Source organism: Rattus norvegicus, chromosome 10 (genome assembly GCF_036323735.1).
Source record: "Rattus norvegicus strain BN/NHsdMcwi chromosome 10, GRCr8, whole genome shotgun sequence".
Classification (NCBI taxonomy): domain Eukaryota; kingdom Metazoa; phylum Chordata; class Mammalia; order Rodentia; family Muridae; genus Rattus; species Rattus norvegicus.
In genome coordinates, this window is record NC_086028.1 from 72,259,890 (window position 1) to 72,280,975 (window position 21,086).

General features: G+C 48.4%; 1 protein-coding gene across 1 annotated transcript in view; it reads right to left on the bottom strand.

Annotated features, from left to right (window-relative positions):
* Positions 1-21,086, bottom strand: part of Ypel2 (yippee-like 2) — a 57,534-nt gene that overhangs the window by 16,299 nt on the left and 20,149 nt on the right. The window contains exon 2 of the mRNA NM_001108286.2: positions 19,989-20,302. Coding sequence (NP_001101756.2) covers positions 19,989-20,105 — 117 coding nt within the window. The 5' untranslated portion in view covers positions 20,106-20,302. The remainder of the gene's footprint in view (positions 1-19,988; positions 20,303-21,086) is intronic.

A 21,086-nucleotide genomic window follows, 5' to 3' on the forward strand; every position in this document is an offset into this window, starting at 1 on the left:
ATAGATCTTAATAAGCGCTGCCTTGGTAAGTGTTTCCTTTCACATAACTATAACTTTTAGGGAACTCACGACAGGCCTCTCAGACTCCCTTCCAAATTGCCTTTGAGCTCAGACCCCACAGGCTCTTTCCTCAACTGTCCTAGGGCCTCAGATACACTTGGTGACTATGGTTCTCTGCTGAACTAAGGGCAGGCTAAGTGTCCCAGTCTGTGGCGGTGGGTTTGAGTGGTAAATCCCCATGTAAACATAACCAGCCAGTGAGAAGACAGATGTTGCCAGCTCGAAGCGGTCCTCAGTCCCTTCCCTACCCCAGAGAAAGGAGGACTAGAAAATGCTGTCTTCAGCTCCACAGACTAGAGGATGTCCAAAATCACACACCCTGTCCCCTAGGACAAAGGCTGGCGAGTCACCCTCACAAGGCCTGCTTAGGAAAGTGACCTTTTCTGAACTGGCCACTGGGGGTGGTGGAATGATATAATGGCAGCCAGCCACTGGACCCTTTGCAATTCAAATACAACACCAAAAACTTTCAAGAGAGCATTCATGTTGGACCTCCAAGCCATGGGGCCTTTGGAAGTAATCCAGAGTCGCTATTATCTAAAGACACTATGCTCTGAGTGTAAACATCCATATCTGTATCATAAATCAACATTTAAAATATATTAAACAATATAAAAATTAAAATACCTGCTGACTTCTATTTCAGTCTGCACTACTCCCAAAGTCCATGGGGTGCTTGCTAATGAAATATCTTAGAGTCCTAAGGATAACTGTGAAGCCTGTGGCTAAGTCCAACAGACTCCTAAAGAAAAAGCTTCCAGCACCTTCCAAGGCTAAGGCCACATGCTCTACGCAACAAACAAAATAAAACAAACTAGCAAATGGACAAACAGACAAACACCCATGCTTTCTAAATGTTTTTAGCAATTGCTGCAGTGAAATGGAGAGAATTAATGCTTGAGATTGGAATGGTTCACTCTAAGGAAGTGGGGGAGTAAGGCTCAGCTAAGTCTGATGACGAGTTCATTCCCCAGGTCACATGGCAGAGAGAACCACACAGTAAGTTAAAACGTAGTAAAATCTTTAAAAGTGGGCAGACTGTGATCTGAACATGAAATCCTCTGAGCAGAATGATGAGGAAATTAAGTTGCCCCTACCACCCACTTTACAGATACAGAAAACACAAAGCGGTAAATAGGTAAGTAAGTAAATAGGGAAGCGCTGAGGACTGAACCGTATGTGAGAGGCTCTGGCAATTGGCTCTGTAAAAGGGCATTGTATACATGACATCCTAAAGTCTCAAACAAATGCACTGTTCTCAAGCTCTGGGGTTACCTACCCGTCACAGTGCACGTTATAGATTCCACTTCCAAAACAGAGCTTAAGTAAAGCCCAGAGCCTACAGGAACCTCCCAGCTCCCCACAGTTTGTGTTGGTCAAGGTCAGGATGGAAGCCTCTATATGGCTTCTGACTTCAAGTCCCAAGATTTCCCTAGCCGGCTCACAGGGGAAAGCTGTCTCTTTAATGACGAGGGATGGGTCGAGCTGTCAGAACTGCTGAAATCTCATAGGCTACTCAACGCCTCTGCTCTGATGCCGTACTTACCTAACGGTACAAATTTAATCATCGCGCTCAAGTGAGCTTACCCTCAAGGAAGACAGCACACAGTTCAAGTCTTTAGGATTACGCACTGTGAATTAACGAATTCGAGTTCTGACTTAACCAGTCGACTTCCTATGAGTTTTGTTACAGTGAACCAGTTCAGAGTTTGTTAGCTCTGAGTAAACGAAAAAGAAAACAAGAACTTGATTTATGGGCCTACAGTATTTAAGGCTCAGTGAGGACCACCCAGGGAATGCTCTGCGCCCAGACTAAAAACAGCTTCTCCAGCTCACTACCGAATGATTATTGCACAACACTTGAAATAAATAATTCAAAGCTAAGAAGTTAGCTTTTAGCTTTTTAGCTCCTTAAAAAATCCTTTCCTTGGCAAAGAAGGATTAGAAGACTGTTTGGGACTTGTACACAGCAAGCGCTCCAGTAACCACGGTCCCTTTAAAGTCTGTGTAGGCTGTGCTTAAGCGTGTTCTGGAAGCCTTCCAAACACATAGGACTTTATCGTGTTTATTTCATAGACCCACATGGTTCTTGCCTGAAATGCAACCAATTCAACACCTAAGCAGACTTACCACCTTCCGAGCCAACCCATGTTAGGCCGATTGATCCTACACTGCCAAATTCCTCAAACAAGCTGAGTGAGCCCTTTTCTCTTAGAGCTGCCTGAATTTTGCAGCCTGGCATCCTTTGCTACTTTAACTTCTTGGGTTGTCTATCTGGCTACATCAAGCGCCTGTGGTCTAAACGCTCAGCAGTTTGGCTGGACATACTTTTAATCCCAGAACCTGAAGGGCAGAGGCAGACAGACAGATCTGAGTTCTAGGCTAGCCTGGTCTACATGACTAGTTCCAGGCCATCCACAGCCTGATAATAGAACCCTGTCTCAATATCTCTTGTCTATGTCTGTGTGTATGCCTGTGTGTCTGTATGTGTATGTGTGTCTCTCTGTGTATCTGTGTCTGGGTGTGTATGTGTCTGTGTATGTCTGTGTGGTCAATATGTGTGTCTGTGTATGTGTATGTCTGTGTGACTTTGTGTCTATCTGTGTCTGTGTTTATGTCTGTTTGTTTCTCTCTCTCTCTGTGTATATGTGTCTATGTATGTTTGTATGTCTGTATGTGTGTGTGACTATGTGTGTGTGGCTGTTGGGAGGGCAGTTGTCTAAGCATAGAAGACCTGGTGACAGAACTAACTAGGCTTGTGTAAATACCCTGTGATATCTGTACAAGGCTGAAATCTTCTAGGGACAAATTTCTTAGAACATTTTGTTGACACATGACTGTGCTTGGGCGAGAGTGACTTAATTCATCATGAGGTTCATGTGTCTGGTCCCCAGCAGTTCTTCCTCTATGCACTGGGACGACAATGTCCACTTTCCTTCAGTTTCCTTTCCATTTTCTATGCACAGCTGGGCTTTTCACCTTCCTGCCCACGTTCTATGTCTGTGCCTCACTTCCAGCCCTAGATGCTCAACACCCGCTTCTCTTCCTGAAGATGCTAATCAACTTACAAGGCTTTACTTACAAGTAACCGTGCTTCAGGTTGGGTCAAACCTAAGAGGCTGATAGAAATGTCCTTTCCCACCCTGGCAGCTGTCCAGCTTACACTGTTATCAGTATATTCTTACCTCCAGCTTCTACAACCACATAGCTTTAGGGACTGGGTTTAGGGGGGCTGAATGATACAGTCACGACGTCAGACATGTGATTGCATGACATCATGATCAACAGTTGTGAGGAGAAACTAAAGCAAAAGGAGTCCCACAAACCCAAGTCTACCTTGGCAATGCACTAAATTCCCGGCCAGCCTCAATTCCAGAAAGAAATCCTGAGTTCAGGGGGATCTCTATGAGCATGAGACCTCATCTACATCGTGAGTTCAAGGACAGCCAGAGCTACATAGTGAGATCCTTTCTCAGCATGGGGAAAAAAGGGGGATGGGGAGGAGAGGAGGGTCCCTGCAAGAGTCTCAACATGGACATGCAGAAACCAGGTAGAGCGCATAAATGCTTGCTAAAGGGCAAACAGCTGAAAACACAAAAGACTCCTGGTACAGAACTTGACTGGAACAGAATAACCAGGTGATCTCCTATCCAAGCCAGGAAAGGCTCCACAACTGCCTCTACAGGACAGAGTCCCTAACGCTCTGAACACTGCGTAATCTGTGAACTGGGGGAAGGGAGCTGACAAGGTCTCTTACAGGGCAAACCTGAGCCCATATTCTGTAAAGACAGCTGCCCCACACACTGAGAATTTCTGACTCTGACCTTCCTGCAAGTTTGTGAACTTCCTCCTTGTGTCTATGCTGCTCACTGGCTGGCCTAACTGATGACTCCTTCCTTAGGGCTCTCAGATAGGGAAACTAAAATTCCTGCCATCTACTCTGTGTTCAATTTCCTTGGTCAACACCAAAGTATTGGGCTCACTGTGAAGAATCAGGCACTGGAAGCTCATTTCCTAGTCAAAAGACAGAGAACTGAGGATGTCTAAATGACCAGCAAGGGAGGGAGGGGCCTGTGTGGTCATATGACGGTCACATGAAGAGCATACTGGTGTCCTTCATTTAAAGCTGCAGGACCGGCTGGGTGCCATGGAGGGTTTCAGCTAGTTGTCTGTCCTGAAGGTGCTTACTGCAATCTGGCCCAGCAGGAGACAGGCCGGAAATACATAAATAGGTGATCTCACCTCAACCACCTGAGGGCACCAGAACAGGTTGAGCCATTTGTGGGCAAAGTGAACACACACACACACACACACACACACACACACACACACACACACACACACACACACACACACCTACCTTATATCCCCACAGTTTTATACCAACAGGACATGGTATTAACTTTTTCACATGTGTTCATTTATTTTGTGAATGTGTGTACATACGGCAGTCAGAGGACAATTCCCAGAAATCAGTTTCCCCTCTTCTACTCTACAGGTGGTGAGGATGAAAACCAGACTTGGTGGCAGGCACCTTTAGCTGCTGAGCCGTCTTGTAATGGTTTCTATCTGCATTTTGTGGGTGGGGAAAGGTCTGGGGCCTGGGCCATTCTTAGACCCCAGAGAAGCCTTGATTCTTTTCAGTCATCTGTATATTGGTCTGTAAGTGTTGTGTATTGTGTACACTTCCAAACACTGGGCTTTCGAATTGCTTCCTTCCTCAGCTTCCATGGCTGATGGGTTTGGACAAGGTGCGCGCTGACAGAGGGGTAGGCAAGCAGAGCTTGTTAGCTTTTCAACAGGGTCCAGCCAGCTGGACCAAGGAGTGGGTGTTTCCATACAAACTGCACCCCTCTCATGTTGCTGAGGGCCAGGACAGTAAGCCCTGGTGTTTTACATGTCAGTTAGAGCCTCTGATTAGGTCTAGCAAGGGACTCAATTAGCATCATGGAAACACAGAGCAGATTTCAGAAGAAAGGTCAGCCACAAGCCCAAGCATTTGCTGTCAGCCATCTGCCGGGCAGGAAGTGCTCCTCAGATCTATTTTTAATCATCTTCCCTAGGCTCAGGCTCCTGGGAAAGCACAGAGGCTGGGGTTATTCAGAGACAAACATTTAATTGCCACCTTTCCACACACATCTGAAAACAGTCTCAGGATACTCAAGAACAACTCAGACATGGAGGCCCAGTTCTTGGATTCTGTCATTCTGGCCTGGACCCACAAGGTCATTCTTTTGATAGCCATGGGTCACTCCCTGGAAAAGTCTCCAGGCTGACTGGCTTACAACTCTACTTAGGTAACTTTGTGGATCTCTATAACCAGGTTCTAGGTACTGGGTAACTGGGACTCTTGGCCTAGGAGTACATGGCTATTCCCCACAGCAGGCCTGCATCGTGACCTGTGCGGTCTCCTCATTGCCGCCTTCTTTACACATTTTTGTCTCATCAGAAAGGTAAATTAAAACCCGTGCAGCCAGGCAGAAACTGAGTTCATTACTCAGAACACGGGAAAGGGTAGAGGAAGAGAAGAGGTTTCACCTCCTCTCCCTGCAGCAGGTCTATCTAATATCTGTCCACTGGCTTCTCCTTCCTGTTCCAGCCACATGAGTGTCTCAGTTCAGCCCGGCCCAGGGAACTGGACAGAAAATCTGGTATGACCAGGGCAGATTTTACAGAAACAGGGAGCCCCTGTGGCCGAGAACCACACCTCAGAGTTGCCTCGTCTCTTGATTCAAACTTCAGCCTCCAATTTCTACCCTGAGGTAAAGCTTCAGCATGTACACAACTGGGTCCCAGCCAAGTCAGGTTCCAGCTGCCAGCAGAGGCCTGGAGCTAGCTTCGCGTCACTACCACCCTGCCCAACCTGGCACTGTGCCCATTGACTTCGGGGGGCCGGGGGCAGGAGGTACCCACCTCCCCACCCTCCTCTTCCCTCCTCTCAGGAGCTTATCTATCGGTGAGCAGCAAGTAGGAAAAGGTAAGCTGAGAAAGAGCACTTGGCTGGCTACAGGACCTCAGCCTGAGGTGTGAAACAGGAGACTGGGCACTGGGGAAACAGCAGCACTGGCTGGGCCAGAGGGGAGGGAGGAAGGCAATGAATGGGCAAGCCTGTGCCTTACAGAAACAGACTCCCTTGGGCTGGGTGCTGGAATCCTAACCCCTCAGTGATGGGGGAACTCTGCTCCAGTGAGCTGAAGTATACATGTGGGGAATTGGGGGGTGGGGTAGGGGGAGGGCAATCCAAAGGTCACTCCCCTGACCTAGTTGGACCACAGTTAATTAAGGCTCCCAAGCCCTGCTGACTCTTCACGTCTGGTTTCTGGAAAGAAGGGAGTTAATCAGCAAACAATTTAAGAAAGGTATAACTGTCTACCCCTGCAGAGGATCATGGGTTCCCTCTCTACCCTTCTGAGCCGTGGATCTCAGCCAAAAACAAAAAACAAAAACAAAGAAACAAAACGCCCTATTTAAAAGGGGGGTGGGAGCTGGGGCAGGGGGTGAGGGTGGTGAGATCATCTGAGAGCTCCAGGACACGCACATAGTTGAAGAGGAAAACCAAAGATCCAAACTGTCTTCTGACATCACACGGGATGCAGCAGGCACACCAAACATATACTTTACCCTCACACAGAGAGGGAAAACAAACGGCCTAAGATAAATAAGCAGAGCTGGGCCTGCTGGGCCACACCGTCAATCCCAGCACTCTGGAGGCAGAGGTGGGATGAGTTCCGGGCTGTCTATGTTCTACAGTAAGACCTTGTCTCTACAAAGCTATGTATGGGCTAAGGGGCTGATGGGTCAGAGATAAGGCGGCTGCTCTTATAAGAAGATCTGGGGATGGCAGTGCCCACCTGTAACCACGGCGATAGTGAATGACAGGTGGTGTGGGGTGAGGGGAGGAAAAGACACGGCTGAGATCAGGCAAATTCAGGGGATTTGCAGCTGGCCAGCCTTTCCTAACTACCAGGCTCTGGGTTTCTTTCTACATGTTCTTGCACAGGCAGACTCAGTGCACGCACATACATAGAAGGACGATGCTATTTTTTTTTTAAAGTAACGGAAGAAGCTTAAGTGTGGGGGCTACAATGTATACCCTTTAATCATTCAGGAAGCCTTAACTCGGGAAGTTAGGGACCTTGGGCCCGGGCCCTGAGAGCCTCCAGGCCACATAGGGAGCCTTTATAAAGGTCTGCCACGGCCTGTAGTTGGCAAAAGATTTACCTGACTGCTGTTTAGCTGATGTCAGGGGGTGACAGAGCCTGATTATTAATTATAAAGAGCCATGGCACATTATCAATGCCTTATCTTCTGCTATACATGACCAGCAAGCAAGGTGAGTCAACTCAAAGCCCTAGGCAAACAGTTTATTGAAGCTGAGGGGAAGTAGGATTTTCCTGAAACTGGCCTTGCTATAATACTCCCACCTGTTTCTAGTCAGATTGTATTGTTACCCCCCTCAAAGCCATTTAATGGTTTCCTACACAGCACACAAAATTGACTCTAACCTCCTTCTGCTCTGTGACCCACACCTGCAGACCTCCTGCTTCCAAGACAGGCTCTGCTCATCTGCCTTACCCGTGGTTTCCCAAGCATGACTCTATGACATGCTCCACTCAGAATGGACTCCTGTCCTATACACACAGCTAAAGTTCACCTCTATGCTGTATGCAGAACAAGCAGAGCCTGTGTGTGCTCAGCCTACTTTATAACAATTTAGCTGTTTGTCTAACCAGAGCATGAGCTGTCTATAGGGTGAATTCTATTCTGGCTGCCTCAACAGCCCCAGAACTGCATCCAGCAGTGTTCACTGTCTGCTTAGTGGTTAGGGAGGTTCAGAGACTTGTCCAGTGCAACACTGAAAACTTAGTGCAAAGCCAGGCCTCAAGTAGAAGTAACCTAACCTTTCAATTCAGGATTTTGAAAATGGCACCACTGACTCTTTACCCAATAGGGCCGTACAATGTTTTCCAGTTAGAACGAGGAGTCTATTTAATCTGGCTTGGTCACCAGCTTAACCCTATGGTGGGAAAAAGTCCAGCCAGCGGAGTGGAATTTTCCATACAGTTGCCTCGATTCCCTATGCTATCCATGCCGTGCTAACGGTTGGAGCCCTGTGCGGCCACTCCCCCAACTCACTTCACAATGGTCATCTCAACCATCTACCCCAGGCATTAGCAAGGACCCGGAAGCCCAGACCCACTCATGTTGTTTGTAAATGAAGCTTCGGTGGGGCTCTGACACTGTTTGTTGATGTTTTTTAAGACCATGGAGGTTGGCCATTAAGAGGATAGGCTCAGCAAAGCCTAATGCTTACTATCTTTACAGAAAGTCTTGTAGACCCTTGGCTTCAACCCAAAGAGGAGAGGCTCAAGACTCTAGAGAGCCCCTCCCTCCTGGAGACAGGCTCCCCACTCTCAACCCCCACCTCCCCCTTTGTGAGCTCAGTTTTTTTGAATGAAGTCATTTCTTTTTTTAGCACTGTTTGCAAGCCTGGGATGCACGCTAGCCCCGTTTAGAGACATACAGGAGCCTGAGTACCTAGCACATGACCTGGCACCTAATGGTGCTCAATAAATGTTTACTGAATAAGCCAGGGCTTGGGAAGCCAGCCAGGCTAGCCCTGAACCAAAGCCCATCCCCCTGTCAGTTTCAAGGTGACCAATCACACAGGTGGCTGGCAGCAGCCTGGTGACCTAGATGTGCCAGGGCTTATCTTATCGGCTTTCCTTCTTCCTCATGTACTTACCCAGCACCCCGCCCCCACAGTGCCCAGGGCGGAATGGCCTGTTGTTTTCACAGAGAGGCAGACGGGCAGGGAGGAGCTTTCCTCCCCCACAGATAGACTTTGCGTTTCTTCTTTCTCCTGGTGAGGGGAGGATGAAGAAATATGATTTCATTTGCTTCCTGCCCTCAGGTTTCCTGGGTGAAATCTGTCTGGAATAAGCCTCCTGGGTACCCTTCCTGTCATTCGGAGTTTTCAGCATGGAAAGTGAAAAAGGAGCCTAGGGTGGGCTTGGGTGACTTTTAGAAGGTCCAGAGTTATGAGTAAAGCAGCCATTAGCTAACAGGGAGAGGCCCAGCCCTGAGAACAAGCCAGCCTCCCCAAACAGGAGCAAGCAGCAGGCAGTTGTGCTAGGCTGAACTAGCACAGGCTGGCACTGCAGGATGGCCCGGGGAAAGCTGTGAGCACTGGGGCATCTCATGGAAGACGATCAGGACAGCATGGAGGTGCCGGCTTCTCAGCACCAGCTCTGGGTGAGGGCCCCCATTTTGGCTGCTACGCACTGGGTAACTGGACCAGCTCAGGGAGGCCCAGACTCTTTTCTGTGTGCTATGGCATCCCTAAGTCTAAGAGCCAAGGAGGAGGCTCGAAGCAGCAGCTCTCCTGCTGGCCTCTTTTTTTCACATCCATGGATGTTTCTCTATCCATCTGTTGGGAAACCGATGCTAAAAAAAGAAAAAAAAGAAAAATGTTCTTAATGGGGCCAACACTAACATGGAGGAAAGGGGCTCCAGGCTCCTCAAAGATGGTCAATCTCCTACTGATGGTTGGTTATAAGCTGCCCCCCAAAAGATCCGCAGGGAGAGGAGCCATAGGATGAGGGCGACAACACACCTGCTATGCCCCCTGACATTACTGTGGTGTTTGTGGACCAGTGGATCCTGCTGTTTTTAGCAGCAGCTGGTGGTGTTATCTCCTCCCCGCCCCCCTTCCCTCCTCTGACTCAGTGCCCAGACACCAGCTATAGGCCAGGGAGGAGAGAGCAGAGTCTGGCTGCTCTGACCTCTAAGATAATACTTGGGATCACCAGGTCAAACCCTCCCCCTTAGTAGTTTTGCTGAATTTTGGGAACAAAGATAACCGTTTTTGCTTTGGTTTTGTTTTGCTTTTTAAGATAAAGAAATGTCCTCTTTCAAAAAAAAAAAAAAATCAAAAGACCCCAACCCTCACACATCCACCCTGAAGCCTCACAGAAGGAGGCAAACTGACAAGATATTCCCAGCTAGGGATGCAAAGCCAGCCTGGAAACCCTCTTCAGGGGCCAGAGCAGCAGTTGTCACAGTAGAGTGACCACCTCTGTAACAGGCTGAAATGTGGGTCAAAAGCAAAACAGAAGGAACCAAACTCACAGATGAGGTGGAAAGGCTGGGAGACCCTCCGCTGCTGAGACGAGGCACAAGTGCTGGTCCAAGGAGCTGCTGTCCAGCTACCTTCAAGTTGTAAAGACAACACACTCCACGACTGCATAAGGAGCCCTTCACTGAGGATACCTGGTGGCCACCATGCAAGAGCCAAGACTTGACACAAAGAATAAAATCAAAAGGCCCTCCTCCTTTTCTCTCTCTCTGGGCCTTGGTTTCCTAATCCATAAAAGGAGAGAGCTCAGGTTCAAAGGCATTCAGTTCTAAAGTTCTGAGGGCTTTTAGGACCTCATTAGGAAACAAGGCAATTACGCGTAAGAAGTCCATCTATCTGCTGGGGGTGCAGGGTGTGGACCCGTTATCCCAGAACTCAGAGACTGAGACAGGAGGATCCAGCCTGGCCCAGACTACACATGGAGGCTCTCCATAGCACGGGGGCGGGGGTTAAAAACCAGGCAGTTCTGTAACGATTCGATTCAAAGCAGGGAGTCTTACAGGTCAGGCTGAGTTCCTATCAAACAACCTCAGCTGGTCTTCAAGAATGGGACGAGATTTCATGTAGTAGGATGGTGCTGGCCTAGCATGGGTGAGGTCCTAGGTTCCATTCCAAGATCCACCCCCACTCCTCCAATCTATGGAAATTAAGCGGAGGAGCAGGGAAGATTCCAGCTTGGGCTGTGTAGGGTGGTATCTACCATCGATACTTCTAAATAACCAAAGGTCAGCAAAGGCCAAAAGGAGCGGCCCAGGCCACACAGGCTGTACTGAAAAGAACTGGGCGGGTCCAGATTTGGCTCCTCTGTAACCTTGGCCTCAGGCATGTCACGTAATGCCTACCTAGAAGGGCTGTTGTAAAGAGACATCTGGAACAGTCTGACAGGCTGCACATAGCCAACAGAGTGATGTAAATTTCTTAGGTCATCTTTTTTTTTTTTTTAAATGATGCCCACACCAGTTTCATTAGTAACATTCTTCATTCAGCCTTTTGCAGTGATCCTTGTTCTCCCCATGTCTCACCTAAGATCACTGGCCCTCACTGCAAGAACCATGCTGGCTTCATCTCCTCATCCCTACCCCCTAGATCAAGTGTTTAGAGAAGTATTAATTATTCAGGTTGGGTCTGGGATTCTACCCCTATAATCCTAGCACCAGGCAGGTTAAGGCAGAGGGTCCCAGGACAACATTGACAATGTATCAAGACTGTCTTTAAAGAGGGTGGGACTGAACAAAAGAAATAAAATACTGAACAAACTGTATGAGGACTCTGTTCAGGTCCTCCAAGTCTAGCAGCCAAACCAGCAGTGGTATAGCTTTGTCATTCGAGGCCACAGGAAGAGGCTGGGCTAGGGAGAAATGACAGGGGCGGGGCAGGCTTACAGCGGTCTTGTTCCCAAACGTGAACACTCCTGAGAAAGTGTCTTGTCAGGAGGAGTGATGGTGCCTACCTGTAATCTCAGCAAGAGGCTGAAGCAGGAGAGTAATTGCAAGCCTGAGCCTACACTATATAGAGTTCTAGGCCGGCCTGGGCTACAGAGCAAACCCTTGTGTCCAAAGAAAAAGTGTAAGTGTATGCCCACCACCCCCACCCCAATTTTGAAGGGAAATATAAGCTTATGGATAGCCGTCCAAATATTAACATAAAGCCCAATCTCAGGGGTACAGTCAGGTAAAACCCAATCTTGGGGTACAGTCTGGGATCTTGGGGTACATTCTGGTACATATCTGTCAGCCAGAGAACAGCCTTGCAGCACACGCCTCATTTGATCAAGTCAACATCTCTTTTTGGTATTTAAAGGATCAACACAGAAAGGATCTCATCTGAGCCCCTTTGTATTCTGGTTCCCTGCAGTCCGTAAGGCACAGACTATCAGTCCTGTCCCCAGAGAGCCCTTGATGACAGATGGTGAGTAACACAGGTGCCGGGTCATTTGCTTTCCCAGGGAGCAACAGTGAGGCCAGCGCAACTCTCATCTGAAGAGTCAACCGATACCCCTGTTCATGCCTAAAAGTGAAGGGGCATTGTTTCAACCACGGTATGCATCTGCGTGTGCCCGGCAGCAGTCCACAGTGGAGTCCTGAACTGCCATGCAGTTTCCAGAACATTCAGACCACAGCAGAGGAGCGGGGGACAGAATGAAGCTGCCGCTTCGGCCCCTCCTCAGCTGGCTCATCTTCCACAGCACAGCAACACTCACTGTAAGCCGGCCACAGCATGACTTACTACGTGCCTTAAGTTAGGGTTGACTGCTGTGAACAAACACCATGACTAAGGCAGCTCTTACAAGGACGACATTTAACTGGAGCTGGCTTACAGGCTCAGAGGTTCAGGCCATTATCATCAAGGCTGACACATGGCAGCACCTAGGCAGGCCTGGTGCAGGAAGGAGGAGCTGAGGGTCTTCATCTGAAGGCTGCTAACAGGATACTGACCTCCAGGCAGCTAGGATGAGGGTCTTAAAGCCCACTCCCACGGCAACACACCTACTCCAACAGGGTCACACCTTCTAATAGTGGCACTCGCTGGTCTGAGCACATACAAACCATCACACCCAGTGTTCAGTAACATCACACTGCCAACAGGATGAAGCCTCAGCTTCCAGCAAAATGGCTTCAGCCTTCTCATTTGATCTCTTTTCATTCATCAACCTAGAAGAGCTTCTCTCTGCAGGACAGCCTGTGTACATGCTGCCCCTCTCACCATTTCTAATGTTTCTAAGCACAGAGGGGTGAAGGCGTCCTGCCTCAGTTTCCTAAGAGCTGGGATGATTGCCAGGCATGAGCCCCCCCACCTAGTTCACAGACACTCCTCACAGCCGGAACCGCACTCTCCATGTAGACAGGGGTTCACCTGGTTTCTTTACTTGCTCAGCCGACAGCAAATACCCAACAGAGCTGCCTTCCTATAATCACATGGGTAATTTCAGGGACACCAGGCTCCAGGGACTGGGACTCTGGTGAAAACCTGCCTCCTAGTGCTAGTCTTATTACTGCCATCTTGAAGGGCAGTGCTGATGCCAGAGTAACATGGCATCACACCACCCCGTCAAGTAACACACGGGACTAATGGGACACCGATGTCGTCATATGGGTGATGACTGTTTTCAGGAGAAACTTAAGGGCAAGTACAAACTTTCCCAGGCATGAGCCTATTGTCTCCTTGAGGATCAGAGCTCCTCGATGAAATCCTTGCCAGCAGTGACCTCCTATCTGCTTGCACAGCCCGGCAGAGAGGAAGCTCTGTGTTTATGTGCATTAGTGCAACTCAGGAGAAAGTGCAAGCTCGGTCCCCACTGTCATCACAGGATCAGCCTGGTCTGTGGCTCACAGCGTTTACAGGTCCCAAATGTCGTTTACCAAGAAGTGCTGCATTCCAACCAAGTCAAAGAATCTTCTGTTCAGATTTCTTTTACCCGACACACACACACACACACACACACACACACACACACACACACACACACACACACAGACATTCAGGCTGAGGAGACAGGTTTTGCTGCACAGGCTGGGGGACCTGAGTCTGAACCTCACAACTCATATAAAAAAATCTGGGTGTGAAGGGGAGGACAAAAAAGCTGGGTGTGGAATGAATGAAAAATACATAAATAAGTAAGACAGGTGTGGTGGTATGCTGCATTTGTAATTCCTCCGACTGGGAGGCAGAGGCAGGGAGATTACTGGAGCTCGATGGCTAGACAGTCAGCCACTCAGCCAAGCCTAATCAGTGAGTTCTAGGCCAGAAAGAGACAAAGTGAACAACAGTTGAGGAATAACACTGAAGACTGACCTCTGGCCTCCACATGGAAGCACAGCACAAAGACGTGGACACACAGACAGACAGACAGACAGACGGACAGAGACAGAGGGAGGTATGGGGCAGCAGGGGGAAAGAATCTTTAAAAAGAAAAACACACAAGTCACGCAGCAATGGTTCAAGCACCTGTTTCTGAGAGCCTTTTAATTACTGGGGTACACACTGGGGTACACCTGCAGCCCTGGTACTCAAAAACTTTTATGAGCTAGATATTTATTTGTAGATTGAACTTCAATCCTTTGTTTTTTCCCCATTGTCAATAGAAATACTAATTGTATTTCAGTGTTTTTTTTTTTTTAAACCAAATAAAGCATATATCCATTGGACTTAAAAAAAAAAAAAAAAACTGCAAGGGGCTGGGGAGATGGCTCAGCAGTTAAGAGAATTGTTCGTTTGGCAAAGGACTACTCAAAACCAGAACTCCAGTTACAGGGGTCCAGAGGCCTCCGCAGGCACCAGACACACATAGTACACATACACTCAGGCAAACACATACACGCTCAAATTAGAGTTCAACGAGATTTGCAAGCTAGAGACAGCGGATAAAGGACTAGTTGGTGAGGGCTGTGTTATATATGGAAATGTTCCTTATGCATTACTACTGTCTATGGGAACACATACCAGCACTGTTAACAGCCCAGTGTCTCCCCTGCTTTCAGTTTTACCTAAAGCAAAGGAAATGCAAGAATTTTCTATTCTTCTATATTCTTCATGTGATTTTTTTTTTCTTTTTGAAATAGGATTCTGTGTAGTTCAGGATGGCTTCAAACTTGCTATGTAGCCAAGGATGACCTTTGAACTTCCTGACCCTTCTGTCTCCATTCACCAGTGCTGGAATTACAGGCCGACTGCCATATATCTGTGGTTCTGGGGATCTAATGTAGGGCTTCCTACATGATCGTTTAAACATTCTAGACACATCCTCTGCTCAGGACCTTAGTACCACAGTGCAGCAGTTCTCAACCTGTGGTTGTAACCTTTTGACCCTTTCACAAGGGTCGCTTAAGATCATCCCATATATCAGATATTTCACTATGATGATTCATACCAGTAGCAAAATTACAGTTGTGCAAGTAGCAGTGGAAATAATTTCACAGTTGAGGGTCACCACCACATAAGGAACTGTATTACAGGGTCATGGCACTGGGAAGGTTGAGGAGCATCTGCTTTAGAGTATTTATTAAAAGCACAAAGTGTTGGGCAGAAGAAACTAAGAGAAGCGAAGTCTGCCTTGACAGGATGGTCAGCAGGATGGGGCATCTCTGTGCTGCCAATCAGCACCCCACCATATCTGTATCTGTACCTTATAGGCCACCGCACTGCAACAAGGGGACAAAGTCTTGCTGGGAACCATAGGTGTCAATGCTAGGGCTCAAAGGCACCTCTGGCAGCCACAAGATCAATACAGCTGTAGCGCACATTGCCCTCCTGACTCTTCGCAAAGCAGTGCTTCATCTAATCTCTTGGCAGGAAGAAAGAGTTCAAATGCCACCATAGCCAGTCCGAGGAACACCAAAACCCCACCTCCCCAGCCTAACCTCAGAAGGATTGCCAGAAGCCAGAAGGCAAGTCAGCTTCAGACCCCTCACACAGAACATGGCTCAGGCTGAGACAGAGGTCCCTGGTTCAGAGGCAGCGTGACCTAAGGCTGGTTTACAGCCTCACTCTGACTAAGACTAGACAGTCTTGCAGTCCCAGAGCACCTCTGTCTCCAGAATATAATCAGACCCAAAGATCTAACAAAACAGTAACAAGTAGGTTGGGGTGGTGAGCAAAATATTTCTCCTTTCCACCTGCCCTGGACACACACCCACCCAATAGCCTCCCACAATGCCCTCCCTTCCGATAAGGATCAAGTCTTGGAATGAAGTCACAAATTCCCAAACGCCCTGCTGCTCAGTTGAGGGTTGGCAGGAGGACAGCAAGGGGAGAGGCCTCCACACAAAGGCTCTGTGAAGCTGGACTTTGTTGTGCAGCCTGTAAATCTTGACTTCTTGGGAGGTTGAGGCAGAAGGAGTCACTGATCCCGGTGGGATCCATTATTATTTTAAGTGTATTTTTATGCTGACTGGGGCTGGCAACATTAAGAACAATAGTGCAAGCAATTCTTCATGCCAACTCAAAATACCTCTGCAGACGAACACCCCAGCATGTGGGCCATACCACCCTCAAGAAAGAGATTGTAGGAGGCCTTAGCACATTCTCTAGATGGTTCCATTATCAATTCAAACTTCCCCCCTCCCACAGTCCAGAGCCTGTGTTACTGCCTCTAGACACACGGGGCTGTCAACTGTCCTTTCCCTAAATCCGATGCCTCTGCATCAGGTCTTGATGGAAAACTCCTGACTTCAGCAGAATATCCCTCCCTGCTTTACACTTGGAATGGTAAGGCCAAGAGAAGAAATTCATAATTTATGCTTTATGCTGCAAAGATCTTTGTTGTTCACAGTCCACCCGATCGCATCTGAGTTGTGTGGCAACCCAGTGAGGTAAGGCTGCTGCTCCCTTCCCAGTGAGGTATGCCTCGCTATGGAGACAGCACCTGGAGACACAGACCAAATGCTAGTTACCTGCCACTTGATATGGTCTCAGTGTCTACCCATCCCCCAATCGCATTGAAATAGATGTATTATTAGGACATGTGGCTTTTAGGAAGTTATTAGGCCATGAAGGCAGAGCCCTCATAAGCGAGATTGTTTTCAGTATAAAGGGGCTAGAACAAGCCAAGCACAGCAGCACACGCCCTGTATACCTGGAAGCAGAAAGGCCTCGCTGTTAAAGACCATAGATAAGAGGCAACTGTCAAGACTGTCTCCAAGCATATATACAATACAGTAATGAAGAAATAAGCTGGAGGAAGATCTCTTGCCCCTCCCACATAAGGCCACACAGTAACAAGCCATGTGTGAACTGGAAAGAAAGCCTTGAGACACTGAGTCTGCCAAGTTTCCAAATCTGGGGTTTTTCGGCCCCAGATGTGTGAGAGGTAAAACTTGCTTGGTCGGGAGCCACTCTGTTGACAGTCCAGTGACTCCAGCACCCGTAGACACACTCCGGACACAGACGATACCATTTTGCTCATTTTGTAAGAGACTGAGACTCGGGGGTTGGACAGCTGGCTGCTGGCAACTTAGCTCCCGGGTGTGCAAAGTGAGCTGGGCAGGGAGGAAGCCCAGCACAGAGCTTTGCACCACCAGAATCAACACACTCAACTGTTTAAAACTTTGCAATGCTGCATGTCCCCGGTGACCCAGCCATGCCGATGGAAGGGAGGCTGAAGTCTCCTGTTCATCCTAGACACACACTTCTCTGGGCCTCTGCGTGTCTTTCTCTACCACGAAGGCAGGCTCGCTTCTTATTTTTTTGCCCCCCAAACAAACATCCAGCTCTCTGACTAAAGTCCCTATTCCGAATACAAAGCCTCGTTAATTTCACTGGGGTTCCCGCCCCAACTATCTGCTGCCCTGCTCTCAACTCCTACTGGGCAGACTCTGAAACCACACAGGAGATTAAGTCAAGAGGGGAACAGGAGAGACATTCTCTCCTTGAACTTTCCTAAATGGAGGGGGGTGGGCACGAAAAGAAAGGCCCATTTTTCCAAGGAGGGGGCCGAGGCAATGATCTTTCCATTAAGCGGACGTGCATAAGAATGTATAGATTATTTAATGCCGGGGCGGCTGTGGAGCGGAATAAAGGAATCTTTGTGCAATGCCAAGCACAGTTCCCTCACTCTTTCCCCAGTCAGGCAGTTCACCCAGCTCTTTAAATCATCCAGTGCTAATGCACCCCATCTGTGCACCGGCCGTAGCCAATGAAATCAAAGCCTATGCTGACTTTGGCTTAGACTGGTGAGCCTTCCTGCCTCAGAACGGGTAAGGAGGACGGGAGGCAACGCAGCCTTTTCTGCTTCTTCCTCGTTTTCTCCCAAGGATCAAGCGTCATCTGTCCATTTATTTGATCACTTACTGAGCTTCTGCCATGGGCCAAATTCTGATCAGTCAAATAGAACCCACAGAAGGACACGGAGGCTCATGGGGAAAACTGTTCTTGGCAGAGGTGTGAGATACCGGTTACCAGCGTGCTCATGGAACGATGCTAGTGTCTCATGGTTAAAACAAAGCAAGGCCCTGCACATCTCTCCTAAATACAACAGATGAGACCACTGCCATTTCTACATGTCCAACTTCCACCCATCTTCTCAAGCCCAGCTCAGGGAAAGACCTTGTCAAGAAATCCCGACTGAACACCAGCAGACAATTAGCACTTTTCTTAGCCTCCATGTTGAGAGTCTCAGCTTCCCGCTGGTATAGCATATGACTCTGCACTCAGAGTCACACGGGTTAGTGGGTAATAGTTTTCAGTACATAAAAGATGCAAAAGTGTACTTTACTGGAGCCTTGACTTCTTACACCACGGAACACTTCTTCCTTGTGTTAAAATGGTGCCTTAGATTCCTCCCTAGATAGAAACACTTATTTTGGAAATGTCTACAAAAAAAGGCTGTGTGGAAGGGGAGACAGAGCCAACTTAAATACAAGTTTGTGGGCTCACGGTCCATGCCAGGAGACTGGCTAGTTCTCCCACTGACAAGGCCTTCCATATCCAACTTTCCGGCCAATGGTTTACCTCAAAACTTAAAGGAAATCTGCAAAAAGATGAATTATATGATATATATGGAAAGTAAAGGCTGGCTTAAGAGTAAATAACTAAGTTTGGGAATGCGGAAGAGAGTAGGAAAAGGTAAGGTTCAGCCAGGACCCTGGGGGGCTCTAGGTGCTTGTAGGTTAGTAAGAACCGTGGGAGACAACTACAACAAGAGGTCTGTTCCAGGCCTCAGGTTAGAATCTGTGACCACGGACTTGGTTGTCTGGGCAGCCTGCATGTGCCAGTCACGTCAGCCTGCTGAAGGGGAATGCTGGCTGTCACTCATCTGGAGCCGAGACTACCAAACCTAGGGAAGAGAAAGCAGGGTACCTTTGCCTGCAGTTCTTGTAAACAGTTTGAGATTGCTAATATTTTTTTAAAGTCTGGGTCTGCATAAGTATCTGTTTGTCCTCTAATTGTATGAAGGCTAACTTCTCAGGAAAGATGCTATTAAGGGGGAAATTCTCCCACGATCTTTTCCTCTTTGTCATCTGGCCCTAGTAAAACCTGTTTCTCCGCCCCTGGGAATCTAGGGCCAGCAGGGAGATAGCTCCCTTGAGAATGCTGCCCAAAGTATTGGGTTCCTGAATTACACAATCGAGATGCTGGGTTTATTATTTATTGGTAACCCCCAGCCTCAACTTCAGAAGCGGCTATCAAGGCACCTCTAGGAAACCAGGTTTCTCGGTTCTTAAAATGATCACATTAGCTCATGATCAAAGGTCACCATGTTTTACTTCATGTATAAAGGTCCCAACAGGCCAGGGTCTCAGCTTATTCAACAGGGTCCTTTTGTCCACCCCCCACAAAAAAATTCCATAACGCTACAGCCTCACAACTTCCCTGGGGCTTACAGGAGCTCTCCCACCTCAGCTAATGAGGCTGCTCCAGTGGGGCTGGAGTGGGGCTCTGTGGTCAAGTTCTTGCCAAACATACAGAAGCCTGGATGGATGCAAAACCAAACACCACCCTCCACAAGACCCTCTCTTCCTCACCTCTCTTGAGAATTCACGTCCATGTAGAAACCATTTTTTTTAAACCTACCAAGCTAAACCAAGTAAACAAACATAAGATTCTAAAACCTTTCCTGCCTTGTTGGGCCTGTGAGCTGCCAGGCCTCAAAGCCTCTCTGACACGGTTGACACCTAACTTCCAAAATAACATGCAGAACAAACCACTCTGTTCCCACAAATCAGAATTAACTCTCAGTTGAGTAGACAACAGCCTGTGGGTCAGCCCTGCTTATGTAAAAGTCAGCATGCAAATATCCCAGACTCTATGAGAAAGCTTGCAAGTTGTGACCCCAGGAACAGCGGCAGGCAGGTACCTTGGAAATGAGTTCGTCGTGATTGGCCAAGTGAGCTCGGCAGTGAATGCAGCTGTAGGTCCTGTGGCAGGAGGGTAGGTATGCCTGAAAGGTCTTGGATCTTGTCATCTTCACCATTGGCGCTGCTGAGCGTGGGGCGAACTCCGGGGCAGCCCACGAGGCACTCCCACAGGAAGGGTCGCACGGGAAACACCGAAAGACACAGGTAAAGGCCGTGGTTTGGCAGGGGGTGGGTGTGCGGCAGGTTCCACACACTGGTGATGTCTTCAGAAGAAGGACTCTCTAGTAGAGGTCTAGAGCTGGTTCTCAGCAGCCTGCAGCAAAGGGTAAGCAGCCATCAGCACATAGAACAAAGCTCCCTACAAATAAGCACAAGTGCCACCCTGGGAGGGGACAACAGACACTGGCACATAAACCACCACCTTCTGTATCCCCTCTCGCTGTGTCCACTCTAGCCTGGCTGCTTCGAAGAGATCACTGGAGGCTCAGTATTAGCACAGCACTTGCAAGAATGACACAGGCGCCCAGCAAACTGGCATTGTCACCATCCCTGGTCAAAGACCAGGACTGAAGATGAGCTCTGGGCAGACCCCGGGGAAAAGTCACCGTAGCTATCCACCACATCCAACCATCCTGTTTGTGTTTCCAGATGCCAGGAGGGTACCAGCAATCGCAGCCACAACCAGCAGAGGAGCAAACCACACAAAGGCCCCTGACAAAGTGTGGGATACGAAAGACCAACTGCTCAGTTAATAAAACCCCTGACGAGAGTGGCCAGCTTGTTTGGGAAGCGATTCCCTTTGTGACAAGATGGCCAGGGTGTGTGTGTATGTTTGTGTATTTTAAAAAGTAGATCAGTTAAATCAGACATAGGCTCACAGTGAAACCATATGAATGAATGACTCCGCTCACCTGAGGCTCTGGCAACCTGTCTACTCCCTGGACTTCTAACGGGGGAGGCAGAAGTTCCCACTTGCCTACCTTCCCAGGAGAGCCTCGAGTGTTAATTAACACCTGCATCATGCTTTGAAGATTAAATTATTTAGAGAAGTGGGGAAAGACAAATAAAATAAGCTCTTCCTTGCCGGACTGTCTGGG